General features: G+C 57.9%; 4 protein-coding genes across 4 annotated transcripts; 2 read left to right on the top strand and 2 right to left on the bottom strand.

Moving 5' to 3' along the window:
- Positions 1-1,269: 1,269 nt before the first annotated feature.
- On the top strand, positions 1,270-2,649 carry TRAVEDRAFT_108831 (uncharacterized protein; the record flags this gene model as incomplete). The annotated part of the gene is made up of 5 exons (XM_008034374.1): positions 1,270-1,319; positions 1,378-1,481; positions 1,581-1,821; positions 1,876-2,506; positions 2,572-2,649. 5 exons carry the CDS (start codon positions 1,270-1,272, stop codon positions 2,647-2,649), a joined length of 1,104 nt encoding a protein of 367 aa, XP_008032565.1.
- Positions 2,650-3,014: 365 nt separating this feature from the next.
- Positions 3,015-3,995, top strand: TRAVEDRAFT_32741 (ribosomal protein L28e; the record flags this gene model as incomplete). The annotated part of the gene is made up of 5 exons (XM_008033742.1): positions 3,015-3,047; positions 3,114-3,173; positions 3,235-3,288; positions 3,350-3,532; positions 3,897-3,995. The coding sequence occupies 5 exons, from the start codon at positions 3,015-3,017 to the stop codon at positions 3,993-3,995; spliced, it is 429 nt and encodes a 142-aa protein (XP_008031933.1).
- A 533-nt stretch (positions 3,996-4,528) lies between these two features.
- On the bottom strand, positions 4,529-8,987 carry TRAVEDRAFT_67817 (uncharacterized protein; the record flags this gene model as incomplete). The annotated part of the gene is made up of 3 exons (XM_008034373.1): positions 4,529-5,752; positions 5,815-7,484; positions 7,556-8,987. The coding sequence occupies 3 exons, from the start codon at positions 8,985-8,987 to the stop codon at positions 4,895-4,897; spliced, it is 3,960 nt and encodes a 1,319-aa protein (XP_008032564.1). The 3' UTR covers positions 4,529-4,894.
- A 2,411-nt stretch (positions 8,988-11,398) lies between these two features.
- On the bottom strand, positions 11,399-11,955 carry TRAVEDRAFT_84539 (uncharacterized protein; the record flags this gene model as incomplete). Its single annotated transcript, XM_008034372.1, has 2 exons — positions 11,399-11,806; positions 11,866-11,955. Coding segments are annotated over 2 exons (498 nt in total), but the record flags the coding sequence as incomplete, so codon positions are not given.
- Positions 11,956-13,590: the final 1,635 nt, after the last annotated feature.

The raw sequence follows: 13,590 nt of genomic DNA, 5'->3' as shown, positions 1-13,590 counted from the left end.
GGACAAAGAGGGACAAGCCAAGGGGGCGGAGGAAGATCCGGAGGTTGACGTAGTAGAGAATGGTGGCACAGGCAAGAGTGGCACTGCGGACGCGCAGGAGGACGGCGAGTCGAGCAAGAAACCTCAGAACGGCGACAGTACATCGGCGAACAAGCGCAAGCTTGATGCGGACGACTCTGGGGAGCGAGACGGGGGCCCTGTCGCAGCAGAGTCCGTCGCAGCCGACACAGCAGCTGCAGCGAAGGATGTCAGCGTGGATAAGGAGGATGGTGAAGGAGTCGACGAAGACTCAGCGGACCGTCCACGGAAGAAGTCGAAGGTGAATGGCGAAGAGTAGTATGGGCTGCGGTGTTGGCATTCGAAGGCTCGTCGACATTCATGTATTCTGTTACTCGTTCCACACGTCGGCGTTCTGTTATAATGATATAAATGCGCAGTACTCCGCAGTATACTTCGTGCACGTAGTGCGACGCGCTGCCAGGCCGCCCTCCAATCGAAGCCTGTCTGCTCATCAGCCTGAGCGAGCATCTTCAGGTTCCGAGTGAGAAGTTGGTGTAACAGCATCGCACCTATGTGCGTTGTGCCTGTCTTCAAGACCCTGCTTGCGAGGGTGTCGTTTGATTTTGAGGTCGATATATAGTCGAGGGCAGGATGCTACTGCGGTGGCCATCAGATCTGGATCTCGCTATGTGGGGATGACTACCGCTTCGGGTCATCTTCGGGCAGGAGAATATATGCCATGCTTCCAGCCGACTCCCGAGTCGACCACCAGGCCTCTTCCCTGACCTCTGCAGCTGTGACCGCGACGACTGACAACCGCCGCCCCCCGTCCAGCTCAGCGGTCGCCATGCTTCGCTCACTGTCTCGATCAATGCCCAAGACCAGGCGATCATCGACCTACGACCTCCCACTCACTGGGCGCGAGCGCCAAGGTCCCCGTCAGTGGTGGGCACGGTTCCACACCAAGCGCATCCTCCGGGTGGTCGTCTTCGCTTTCGCTGGTCTCTTCGCAATACGCCTATTCTTCGGCCTGGACGCGTTCGTCGCGGTCGTCAAGAGCGAGGCGGACGATGGGAAGCCACCGCTGTACGAGAAGTACCACGAGTGGGAGTTGAAGCTGCCTCAGCACAACCCGGACTTGCCACCACCTGAAGGACGTCATGGGCAGTACATTTGGATGGCGAATCATGTACATGGTGCGTCTATCTACGCGCTGTCATCATGTGCGGCGTTTGATGCTGGCGGACAGCTTCCGGGTGGGGTAATGCTATGCAAGAGCATTTGCTGAACGCACACCTCGCGTACGAGTCCGGACGCTCGTAAGTCTCAGCCTCAGAGGTGTCAATGTCGGTCTTGAAATGTATCTTGGTGACTTAGGCTTGTCTTCAACAACTATACGTGGAACAAGGACGGGTCAGACTATTCCGACTTTAACGGACACCTCATTCCCTCTCGTGTGCCGCTTGCCGCCCTCATACGAGGTATGTCATCACCTCCGCATACGTGTTCTTGGTCGAGAACACGATGTGGTACACGCCCCTCGTCGGTCCCTTGTGTATTAATTATCCCTTGCTTTACAGGGCCTGCAGCCGGAGGAGCGTTTGCCCCTGGAGACCCCGCACCACGAGCGGTTACCAAGGAGTACTTCGATGAAGTGTGCCCTCCCAGCGAGCGGCATGTAATCATGAGCGAGGAGGTCACGAACGCATACGAGTCCGAACAGCATGCTGGAAAGGTATTGGACGCCTGGGTCGACAAGCTTAAGACCCTGCCACGCTGCGTAGAAATCAACGAGCTCTCTGCCCAAATATTCAGCATCTGGTATGTCATACACTGGGTAATGCTCTAGGATTTGACACGACCAACTGCCTATAGGATATTCGGAAGCCAGCGCGTGCTTGGTATCTGGCCCTCTCTGAAAACATCGCCCATCCTGACCGAGTTCAGGTGGTCACAACTCATCGAAGACGCATACACGCTGAACCGCCGCCTCTTCACCCATGTCTCCTGGCTCTCCAATCTGTTCTCTACAGACGCATACCCCTACGATGTGATACCCGGCCTGCTCGCGCTCCACATCCGGCGCGGCGACTTCGAGGGCCACTGTCTGCACTTCGCGAAGTGGTCGTCCCAGTACAACGGCTTCAACCAGTTTCCCGAGCTCCCCGACCACTTTGCGCAGCCCGAGCAGGCAGGCTGGGGCGAGCCCACCGAAGAGGGCAAACAGATCTACCTGCGCCACTGCTTCCCGGTCATCCAGCAGATCGTCCAGCGCGTGTCGGAGGTGCGCGCGACGCCCGCGGGTCAAGGTCTCAAGGATATTTACATCATGACGAACGGGAAGAAGCCATGGGTTGCGGACCTCAAGGCTGCGCTGAAGGCAACGGGCGGATGGGACCACATCGCGAGCAGCCGCGAGCTCGTGCTCAACAAGGAGCAGCAGTATATCGCACAGTCCGTCGACATGCTGATTGGGCAGCGCGCGCAAGTGCTCATTGGCAATGGGGTGAGTGCTTTCGTGTTTCTGAGATCGCGGGCAAGTACTAACGTACATTGCTCGCGTGTTCGCAGTTCTCAAGTCTCACCTCAAACATCGTCATGATGCGAATGGCGAAGGATCTACGTCCTGACTCAAATCGCTTCTGGTAGTTCTGTTGCGGTGGTAGTTCTCCCGGGGATCGGCTCCTATTTTGTATACTGGTCATATTGGTTATATTCACGTAATGACTAATGGTTCTACTACATCTACTCAACCGTCTCGACGCATGGTCACTATTGGAGATCCCCTTCTCGTTGAGTCGAGTTACTCGTGAGTTCACCCCAGGCTGTGGACGGAGTGCTGGGCGCTTCTGTGGCACTTTGGAAACGAGCGCCCAAGGGAAGACCCTGTGGTTAGGGTCAAGGCGCGCCTGTAAGTGATGTTTGTTCGTGTTTGTTACTACACAGTACCTCTCAGCCACCACCGCCGACGTTCCCGCCCCCACCGCAAAAGTAAGGCCGCACCCGTCCTCAAGATGTCCTCCGATCTCCAGTGGCTCCTCCTCCGCGTTCGTAACCCTCAGACACGTCCTAGGCTATGCTCGTGTCTGACATGATGATCCTTGGGCCTGCAGAAGTACAACTCCTTCACCGTTAAGCGGGTGGAGGAGGGCCCCATCTTCTCCAAGGAGCCGGTGAGCCGAGGTCGACTTGTTGTTTGGAGGACGTGGAAATTGACACGTACACGCGTCGCAGGGTAACCTCACCAACATCCACTCATGGAAGTACTCCGGTCTCGCTAACGAGAAGGTGTGTTTGTCTTCCAGCGATACACCGTGATTGGATGCTAAGTATGCTCTTCTGTTTGCAGACCATCACGGTCAAGGAGACCGAGACTGGTGTCCAGCTTGCGTACCGCAAGAAGAGCGCGTCTCCTCTTGCCGTCCATCCCGCTGTCTCCACCATCTCCATCCGCCCCCGGTCAGGTCCCCGCCGCGCGGCTGGTGTGACTGCGAAGCTCGCCAAGCGCGGCTACCGCCCGGACCTCCGCGCTGTGAGTAATGTTTTCACGCCTTCCTTTTTCCTTTCGCTCTCTTTATTCTGCTGTGTCGTGTTTCTGTATCTTTCTCCATTGGAGATGCACCTACTAGAGCCTGCTGGACTGCCGAAAGGCGTTATGAAAGTTGGGTGTGGACATGCGTGCAAGATCACCTGGTCTGGACGGAGGTCGATCAAACCTCCCCTGGATACGAGCCATGTCGCTATCGGGTACCGTTCGACTCTCAACGCGGTTTGCCCGACACTTTGGCACTTACATCTTTTCTATACTTATCAATTTTTCGCATACTTATTCTCTTCGTATTCCTTGTGTTTTCATTCTATCGGTCGACGCATTTACTAACCTACCTACGTTTCAGGCTGCCATTGCGCGCGTGTCTGCCCTTCTGGTTGCGAAGAAGGAAAAGAAGGCTGCGCCCCCGAAGAAGACGCGGGGCAAGAAGGCCAAGACTGCGTAGATGTATTGTGTGACCGTCCATCTGTACTCCTCGCTTTCCACTCGCATCGCATTTACGCACCCATGTCCATGCCCACACGACGAAGTAATCTATGCAGCTTCGGTCTATGCATGCAGCATATTTCCATTGAAACTACCTTTGATGCCTGCCTATGGTCGTAGACCACCCTCAGCGTGGGCTCTACACCACAAATTGTACCTCGAGCTCAGCTATCCGAGTAAAACTCTCTGCGGCTTCCTTGCCTGCGTACCCAACGGTGAGCTTCATGCATGCAGACGGACTTGATACGCTCGCCGTCTCCGTCTCCCACTTGCACACAAGTGTGATATGTATCTGTTCGCTGGGTGTACGGGGCTAAGATGACTGTTGTAATTGGTAGTTGTACCTTTTTTGACAGCATTTCCTCATGAAGCTTGAAGGTGGTGTCGGATTGGACTCACGTCTTATTAGCCAGAACTCGCAGATAAGCTTCCTATCTCACACCTCCTCATTGCTTGGATATACGTGAAGGACAAGGTCCGTGATGCATGTATGTATGATGTGTGCGCAGAAAGAGTACCATGGACAGAATAACGCAATAGGGTGCATCGGAAAACGCGTGCGCGGAGCGGAAACCGTGGATAGTAGTAGAATGCGTGTGGTAAGCTGCAGGGTATATCATAAGGAATGCGTAAATACGTGCGGCAAGAAAAGAGCGAGGATGGTGATATGTCCACAAGAATATGGATGGCTTAGATGACGCCGTGTAGTTGAAGATGACAGGAGAGACGCGAGAGGACGGATATGAGAAGAGGGGAAGGAGAGGAGGGAATGGGATGGAGGAAAACATGCAAACAAAGCGACGAGAGTGTGCAATGAATCACATACGTCCTGAGTGCGAGGGGCATCGGCGACGTCCCTCAACCCGGTCTGTTAGTCCGCGCGTTCCAGCTCGACGGTGGCGGCCCGCCCTTGTTCTTTGCGTGTTGCGTAGGCAGTGGTTCGTTCGCAGGGTTCGTCCGCGTTCTCGGCCGCTGCTGGCCCCCGCCCCCTCCACCACCGCTCCGTGCGCTCGTCGGTCCCCCTACCTCCGAACGCGCCCCAGACCCGAAACCGCCTCCGCCCCCGAAGTACTGCGAGTTGCGGAACGCCATCGATGCGCGCTCTCCAGGGCTGCCCGCGTACCCGCTCGGCTCGCCGTACGCGCTGCGTGAGCCCCAGCCAGGGCTGCCTCCGCCGTGCTCGCTCCCGCCCGCGACGCTCCCGCCGTACATCGACTGCGAGCTCGGAAACATCATCGGGCCACCCTGCCACGGACCGCCCATACCGAGGCCCATACCGCCCATCCCCATGTTCATGCCCGGGAACATCCCGCCGTTCGCGCCCATGCCACCGTACGCACCGAACGCACTCGTCGCCGAAGACCCACGTTCCCATTCCTCGTTCGCGGCAGCAAGCGCCTGCTGTGCGACGGCCATCTGGAAAGCCTGCTTCGCCGCAAGCATCGCCTGCTGGTGCGCGACCATGAACGCCGGGTCGGCGTTTGGGGGCATCATGGGGAACATGAAGTTGCCCGCGCCGGCCGGGTTGAACATGCCCGTTGGGGTCTGCGGCGCGTTGAACGACATCGGCGTCGGCGGGGTGACGTTGATCGGACTCATGCCTGCGCCCATCATTGGGCTGTACATGTTCATGCGCGGGCCCATGTTGTCCATGCGGGCGCCCTCGTCGTCGTCGTCCGTCGCGATCGGGCCCTTGCCGTTGACGATCTTACCGAGCTAAGGGAGACATTCGCGTTAGCTCCAGGGCTCAGAGCGAATAAGGCTACCCTAACTCTTACCTCGATCGCCGCCTTAGCCTCGCTGCGGCGCCGTTCGCGCCTTCTGCGCTCGTCTGGGCCAGATCCCTCCGCATTATCCACATCTCCGCGCACCCCAGGACGCCCACGTTCAGGTTCGTCGAACGTGACGCTTGCGCTCTTCCTGTGCGTGCGCCGCTGTGCACTCATTGCCGAAGGCGCGGTGGCACTGAGGTCGCTACCGTCCACCGGCGTGATGGGCGTCCGGCCACTACTCGAGTCGCCCGTAGAGCTTGCAGGGCTGTTACCGCGCAGGCCAAACCCAGAGCTTGACTCCGCGAACGGTCTCGGCGGTGTGGGGAAGGACGAGAACGCCGCAAGGGAAGAAGTGCGGCTGCGAGGGAACGGAGCGTTGGCCTCGGAGACGGGGGACGGCTGCGGCGATGGCTTCAAAGCAGACTTGAGGGGACGCATTGTCGGGGACGAGGCGGACGAGCCAACATTGCGGGTGTCGGGGCTTGTGGTGCGAGTAACCAGGCGCGGAGGCGGCAGGTCATGGGGCGGCGTGTCGAGCTGCGAGTTCCGGCGCACGTTCGACCTTGACCGTGACCGTGCGTCCACAGAGCTTCCCAGAGGAGACGGCGAAGGCGAGATTGAAGGCGCTGGCGCTGGCGATGACGAGATGATGGTACTAGCACGCTGTCGTCCAGCGCGCGTAGGGACGGCGCCACTTCCAGTCGATTGACCGGACAATGACGAAGTCGACCCGGCTGCGGCTGCAGCCAAGAGACCACCACCAGTGAACCCCTTCGATCGCGCCTGCTCGCCATCGGCAATGAGAGTGGATGCCCTTGCGCGGCTCGTCCTGACCGTCTCTTCAGATGCTCGTGAATCAGCATGCCACTGTGGCTCTTGCTGGTTGAGGGCTCCAATAGACAACATAGAGAACTGGGACGTGGGCCGGGACGTGACCGCAAAAGCCGGTGGTGGCGTCCGCGTGCGGATGGGGGTAGGCACGATCGGAGGCGCGTCTGGGGCGGCCTTGCCATCGTGCTGTTTGACGTCTTCAAACGTCGCGTTTGGCGAGGACATCGAACGTCCATTCGGCTTCCTCGGCGGCACAGGCGAGGGTGATGGTGAGGGCGAGGCTGTTGCTTTCGAAGGGAATAGAGTGGCCTCCGGGGGTTGCGTCTGACTTCGTGTAGGGGGCTTGCGCCCCCTGCCGCGCTCTTTCTCTTCCTCCTTTGACCCATCTTGGCTACTGTCTGTAGACGGCGACTGGGCGCCTTTGGCCAGAAGCGCTAACCTATCATTCAAGCTAGGTTTCGCGGCGTGTGTCGGTGTCGTCGGTGGCGGGGATGCCTGCTTCTCCTTCTCACGCCAATTCATCAGGCTCTTCCTGTCGTCAACTGGCGACTCCTTCGCAGGAACAGGCGGCCGGTCGACAGGAGGTCGAATAGGCGGTGTCGTTGCGATCGTCGATATGTCAATGAGTGGCTTTGGCGGTACACGCGACTGCGCTCGTGTCGCCGACGACGGCGCGGACGATGCGGCACTGCCAGGGCGCCTCGCACTGATGAGCGTGGCGAGTGGTGCATCATCTGACGACGATGAAGAGCTGCTTGAGCTAGAAGATGAAGAAGAGGAACGGATAAGGATAGAGTGGGGCTTTGGAGGAGCTGGCTTGGTTGCAGAGGTTTGAGGAGAGGAACCTGCTAGATTATCGACAAGAAACAGCGTTGAGTGATGCCCGAAATCCAAAGTAGCGGTACAGCGGACATACCGGGTTGTCCTGGCGTCTGGATCCCAGGGCGCTGTTGTGGGCCCGACTGGTGAGAAACCATCCCTGAAGGACGGCGGGCTGAAACATCGGGCTGCAGGGCTGAGGTCGAGGCTGATGCACGAGGTCGCGAATAGAGCCCAGCATCCTTCCCGGCTGGGGCCGCAGGAGGAAATGCAGAGTGCGAGGAGGTTGATTTCGCCATACGTGGAGATGGTGAAGGGCTAGGACGCGCTGCTCGATGGCCCAGCTCAGATATGGACTTCTGCCCGGGGCTTATAGGTGATTTCGTGCTGCCTTGGGTAATCGTGCGATTGCGACGCGGCTTCAACGTGGAGGAGGCTTCCGAATCATCGTCCTCGGAGTCATCGGAACTACTGGAAGACGAATCATTTGACTTGGCTGCACCCGAAATCCTTGCGGAGGAACGGTTCACGAAGGATGATGGCGGTCGTAGACCGGCCGACGATCCTGGAGAAAGGGCGTCATGGGAGAACGAGGGTACCGGAGAGTTGGCGGCGCTGCGCCGTGCATGCGCTTCTCGGAAGGCAGCAACCGAGATACGCTGCGACGAGTCCGACGCAAAGCTGCCTTCGCGCGGGCGAGGGCGCACAGGTGGTAGAATGGAGACTGAGTCGCTTGGGGATTCAGGGCGGACATGACGGAATGAACGCAGGTTGAATGAATCTGGATCCATGGTACTGTCGGGAAGCGGCGCGGGTGAGTCCAACGTTCGTGGGGGCGGTGGTGGCTTGGACTTTTTTCGTTCTCGATGAGCCCAGGAGAAGATGCCTTTGTTAGGCTTGGGAGGTAGGGGAGGAGAGGCAGCATCTGAACCGAGGTCGATCCACTCTTTCGAGTTCGAGTGTGAGGATGCTGTGGGCTGCACTGGTAGGGATCTCGTGGAGAGCGCATTCGTGGGGTCGTCATAGGCAGCAAACACCGCTGATCTACGTGGAGGAATGAATAGGTTATGGTCGGACTCTGACCTGACAGCAGAGAAGCTGGACGGTGGAGAGAGTAGGTTCGTGTCGGTCCGAGAGACGAGGGGCTTCTTGGACCTGAGACCCAGCTTCAGCTTCGAGGATGAAGCTCCCGAAGGACCCGCGTAGATGGATCGCGGCGGCGCACTCGCGGCTGAGTGCAAAACATAGTCGGGGTCGCTGGAGTCGAAGTCGGAGGTGGTGCTCGTGGAGTGCTCGGTGGCCGCGTCCTGCGTCCTGTGCTTGTCGCGCTTTCCAAAAATGCCCAGGAACGGCATGGGCGCGTCGAGTCGGGGAGCGAGCTCGACGGCGGGGACGGAGAGGAGGAGGAGGGAGGCGACAAGCGGGGTGGAGGAGAATGAGGCCAATTTCTGGGCGTTTCGCGCGTCACTCCTGCCATTTCGGTATTTGATCGTGTTTGTCGCCAACGACCGCTCCGGCCTCCGCGCCATCCTCCCCATCCTCCGTGCCAAGCACGTTGTTTCGGACTTCCCCTCCTCCCTCCACCCGACCGCCTCCGTCAGGCAGTTTGGGCACTTTAAATGACCGGGATGCTCTCGGGAGTCTGAGCACGCCTTTTCTACTGGCCATTGCTCTTGCCCAGATCAGGTTCCAACGATCAAGACACGCATTAAGGTGGTCGTGCTCTCTCCGTACGTCCCAGTACGTGCCCATGCCGCACCCTCCTTCCCTCTTCGATTTCTCCCGTTCGACCATCCAGTTGCTCACCCTCGGGCCCTGTGGTGCGATTGGACGAGTTCTGCCGGGTGTGTTCTCACATGCCGTACGTCTGCCGCAGTTGAGTTCAAACAAGGTTACCCATGCCCCATGCGCTAACAGAATATTTCCGCGCTGCAACCACGCTCCCGCCACGTCTTATCGAGCTCCATGTCCGCGTGTGCGTGATCTGAGCTTGCGCTCGAGCAAGAACGCGTCGAACTCCTTACGCTGAGGTAGAGTGGCATTTCCCACTCAATGGGAGTCGCCGTTTCCTTCGTGACCATTTGGCTGCATGGTCCGACAACCGTGGTCAAGTTGACCTATTCACAGGTGTCCTACATTATGTGCTTCTTCGCCATGTGCATCAGTAGATCTACCGCAATCACCGTAAGCACGGAGCCTATTACCGGGCCCATCGCGCCTTAACGAGGCCGCGGTAAGCATTCCGTGCAGGTGAGTCTTCAGAGCAACACCGTACTTAAGTATTGCTAACCGGTCCGCTTCTTCCCATTAGTGCTACAATACGTCGATTTTGTACATTGTGAGAGTAAGCAACAAATGTATACCCGAGCATTAAAACAAACGCAGTTTGGTGAAAGAGCGCGAGCTTGAGATGCTATGGGAAGAAAACATACGCGTCCTTTGCCTTCCTTGCTGTACATCCGGGCGTTCGAAGACAACCTTTCGACCTACATGGAGAAGGTTATTGTCAGACATACATATCTGTCTAATAGTAGCAGGACAAAGAGCGTGCGACGTACTGGGGTTCACCGGTTTTCCGCTCACGGCAGCCTTGAGCGCCTCCAAGACTTCTCCTGTCCACTCAACGTATGCATGTAGCCTCCGCAAACGATCCCCTCCGGCCATGCCGAGCTCGTCCTCCTGCACGGCGGACCACACGCTGCTCAGCACCTCCACGAGCTCGTCGGTGACCAGCTCCCGATCTTGCTGCACCAGCTCTACCAAGAGCGGGACCATGTTGCTGAGTCCAAGACAGATGTACAGCGACGGTTCACGCCAGAGTGACGTCCGGAGGAAGTCGCGGAATGAGGCGAAGGCGCTCCGTGTACGTGTGCGGACCGCTGCCCGCTCCTCTGCAGAGAGGCCGGGTGTTGTCTGCCGGAGGGCGCAGTGGATGATCAGCTCGACGCTCTGGAGGTAGTGCCGGAGCGTCGTCGATGGGTCTGACCCGCCGGGATTGCGTGTTCTCCATTCGGCCATGACCATCACTATATGCGGGCACGAGGTGAGGTCATGTTTCCGAAGCGATGGGTATACACGCACCTGTGCGGATCCCGCTGCTCGTTGACTCAGTCTGGAGCACGCCTTGCTTTCTTAGATGCATGACTATCTGGAGGAACGCCAAGTCCGCGGGCGCATTGTTGTCCATGGCGAGGATGCACATTAGCTTCAGCCCGTCATTATCGAACACGTCGTCTCTCTGTGGAGGGAGGCGTCCAAGAAGGGTCATGACGCCGTCCTCCCAGCACTGGTCGCGTTCCGTGCGTCCGACCGTCAACATGACTCGTAGCATATCATACGTGTGTTGCGGGAACTTGTCCTGCACGCGCGAGACCTGCTCGCCCCACACGCGCGCCCGCGCCGCGAAGATCTTGTCGTAGCAAGCCATGGCCTGCTTCCATGGGAGGTCCACGAGAAGAAGCCGCGTCTTGTCGAGACAGCCCGCATCGAAGGTAGTCGTGTACGCCATCGCCACAAGGTCACCCTCCAGCGCGGGCGTTGTTTTCGCCACCTCCAGCTGTTCGCGCCCATACCAGGCCGGAAGCTCCTTCTTCGCGACGCACACGACAGCATACATCCTCCAAGAAAAGTCCGCGAGCGAGCCGATGAGGCCACCGGTGCGGCGCCACTGCTTTGTGAGGTTCCAGGCGTTCTCCACTATGCTGAAGAGGAACTGCCTGATCGCCCTGCGGACACCTCGCAACGCTATGAAGATGCCAATGGCTTGCGGAGAACGATAGCAGCAGTCCACCCTGAGCACCGGCAGGAGGGTCGTCACGGCGAGGAAGACGAAGAGCGTGCCGACGAGAGCGCTCGCAACGGCGGCCACCGTCCCGTGCAATGTCCATAGCAGGATCACGAGCCCGGTGAGGAAGAGTACGAGCGCGATCTGGAGGAGGATCGGGATAACGATGACGATACCCCCGACCCGCCAGCGGCGGAGGCTGTTGACGCGGTACTGCCGGATGCGCGCACTCTCGCGGGACGTGCCGGACACGCCCACGCTGAGCTCGTGCAGCCACTGCTTGACCATGAGCGCGATAGAGGCAGACGCAAGCGAGCACACGAGACTCGAGAACCACAGGGTGTTGATCCATACGGCCGAAGCGGGCGCGCGGAACGGTGGGTTCACTTCGTCCTCGGAGAGAGCGGGCTGCGTGGAGTTGAGGAAGGACGGATTAACGGAGAAGCTGGTGAGCTGCGCGGAGATTCGCTCGAGCACCGCGAGTGTGGGATCGGTGGGCTGGGGCTGGAGCAGCTGATAAGACTGCACGTTGAATGCCGTGAGGACCGCGGAGAACAGACCGGCCTGGCGGAGGATATGCGGGTGAGCTCGCGTGCCAGGAAAAAACTACAAGGAAGACCAACATAAACCAGGAGGGTGTCCATCTCTTCCTTCCATCTGTCCACGAGCTCGTCGTTGTACGTCTTCACGAGCTCCGCAGAGTGGGCCCATGCGTGTGCCTTATCCGCCTCGCTGTATCGCTCAGCCAATGTCTCGCGAAGATCCTAGACATGGGTGTATATCAGATTGGGAACGTTTGTTGGAGGCCAAGCACCTCCTACGTCAGGCCCAGGTAGCGTCCACACATCATCAACGCATAGGGTCGCGTCCGAGTTCTACGGCGGCAGTGTCGAATGTTAGTCAAATTATACATCAAAGCAACCCACGAAGACGCACCGTGCTATCACTGGTCTCTAGCCTAACTGGGCGAGATGATCCTGCGTCAGCAGAAGACGCAGCTTGTTCTGGAGATGCAGGTGACTCGGAGGACATTGGCGAATTGCTAGGCGGGGGATCGCAGGCAGGCAGGTCTCGTCCTTGAGGGCCGGAGGAAAGAGTTCAGCTGCGCATCCCGAAATTTCGCGCGGCCTGACAATGTCAACATCTCGGTACTAGGACGCCCCCTCGAGCGTTCAGCACAGCATTGCACGGCTTTTGCATTCGAGAAAGAAATACTCTGGAAGCACTGAGCAGGCGATAGGAAAAGCCCGGCGACGATCTCAGTAATGATAGATGACGGGTAGATCTCACGGGGCTGTGTGAGACCAGGTAAGACCGGTTTGAACGTACATGAATTTCTGTAGACAGATAGTTTCGTGAGCATGTACGCCGATGTTGCAATGTCCTGAGGTAATGATTTTGAGGAAATTTAAAGATGGAAACGATGGTCTCGGGTGACCTCTATATGAAGAGCCGCTCTTTGGAGTTCAACGAAGTTAGCAGTGTCGGGATTTCCCTTTTATGGAAGTGTGGCGGGACCCAGGCGTCTATACCACATGAGATCAGGCGACATGACTTTTTATAACTTGAACTCGACCACTACTGAAGACGGCTGCACCCAAACACTTTGGCGAGCCTGGTATATTCTGTTAATTTCTGCCACCGCAGGTGTGACTAGCTGAGTGAGGAGAATACCTTGTATCCTGCTAACTCTTTGAGAGTCCTCTGAGCTCTGCGTAAGTATATGAAGTCGCAATTTACACGAGAGGTTCGTGGCTTCAATGGCGAGCTTGTGTATCTTGCCCCCAGTAATACTAATATTTTACAGCCCGAAAATACACAGCAACGTTACCACGATATCAAACGACCCGGGAATCGCACAATTACCGACGTGCAATGACAGGCGTGAGCCTTGAAGTCCTTTCCTGTCGGCCACAGCAAGAGGACTCAACCTCCATTATTGTCGCATAAGAAGATTAGTCCGCAGCGAAGAACCTCTTTGCATTTGTGCCAGTACTCATGGTGTATACGTGGCCGTGGAGCCATCTGCGGCCACGCGTATCCCCCGCATATAAGAGAGCCGCTACAGCTTTCATCTCGTCGCCTTCTCCGCATCTACCCTCTCATCCGCATCAGTACTCGCGCCTCTGTAAGTTTTTAGCTTATTGCGCAGCAGCCACCCCTTCTTACAGCCAATTCAGATGTCACCAGTATCGGCACGAACCGTTTACGAAAAGCAAGCACGCATATGGCACCCAGACCTGACCCCGGAAAACGACTTCCAGATCCTCGCGCTCGGAAGCAACCAGCTCGAGAGCTTTACGACTGCCGAGAAACGCGAGTGGCTACAGCACGAATGGGCGAGTACC

This window comes from Trametes versicolor (assembly GCF_000271585.1).
Source record: "Trametes versicolor FP-101664 SS1 unplaced genomic scaffold TRAVEscaffold_1, whole genome shotgun sequence".
Taxonomy (NCBI): domain Eukaryota; kingdom Fungi; phylum Basidiomycota; class Agaricomycetes; order Polyporales; family Polyporaceae; genus Trametes; species Trametes versicolor.
This window is presented reverse-complemented; position numbering and strand designations above follow the sequence as displayed.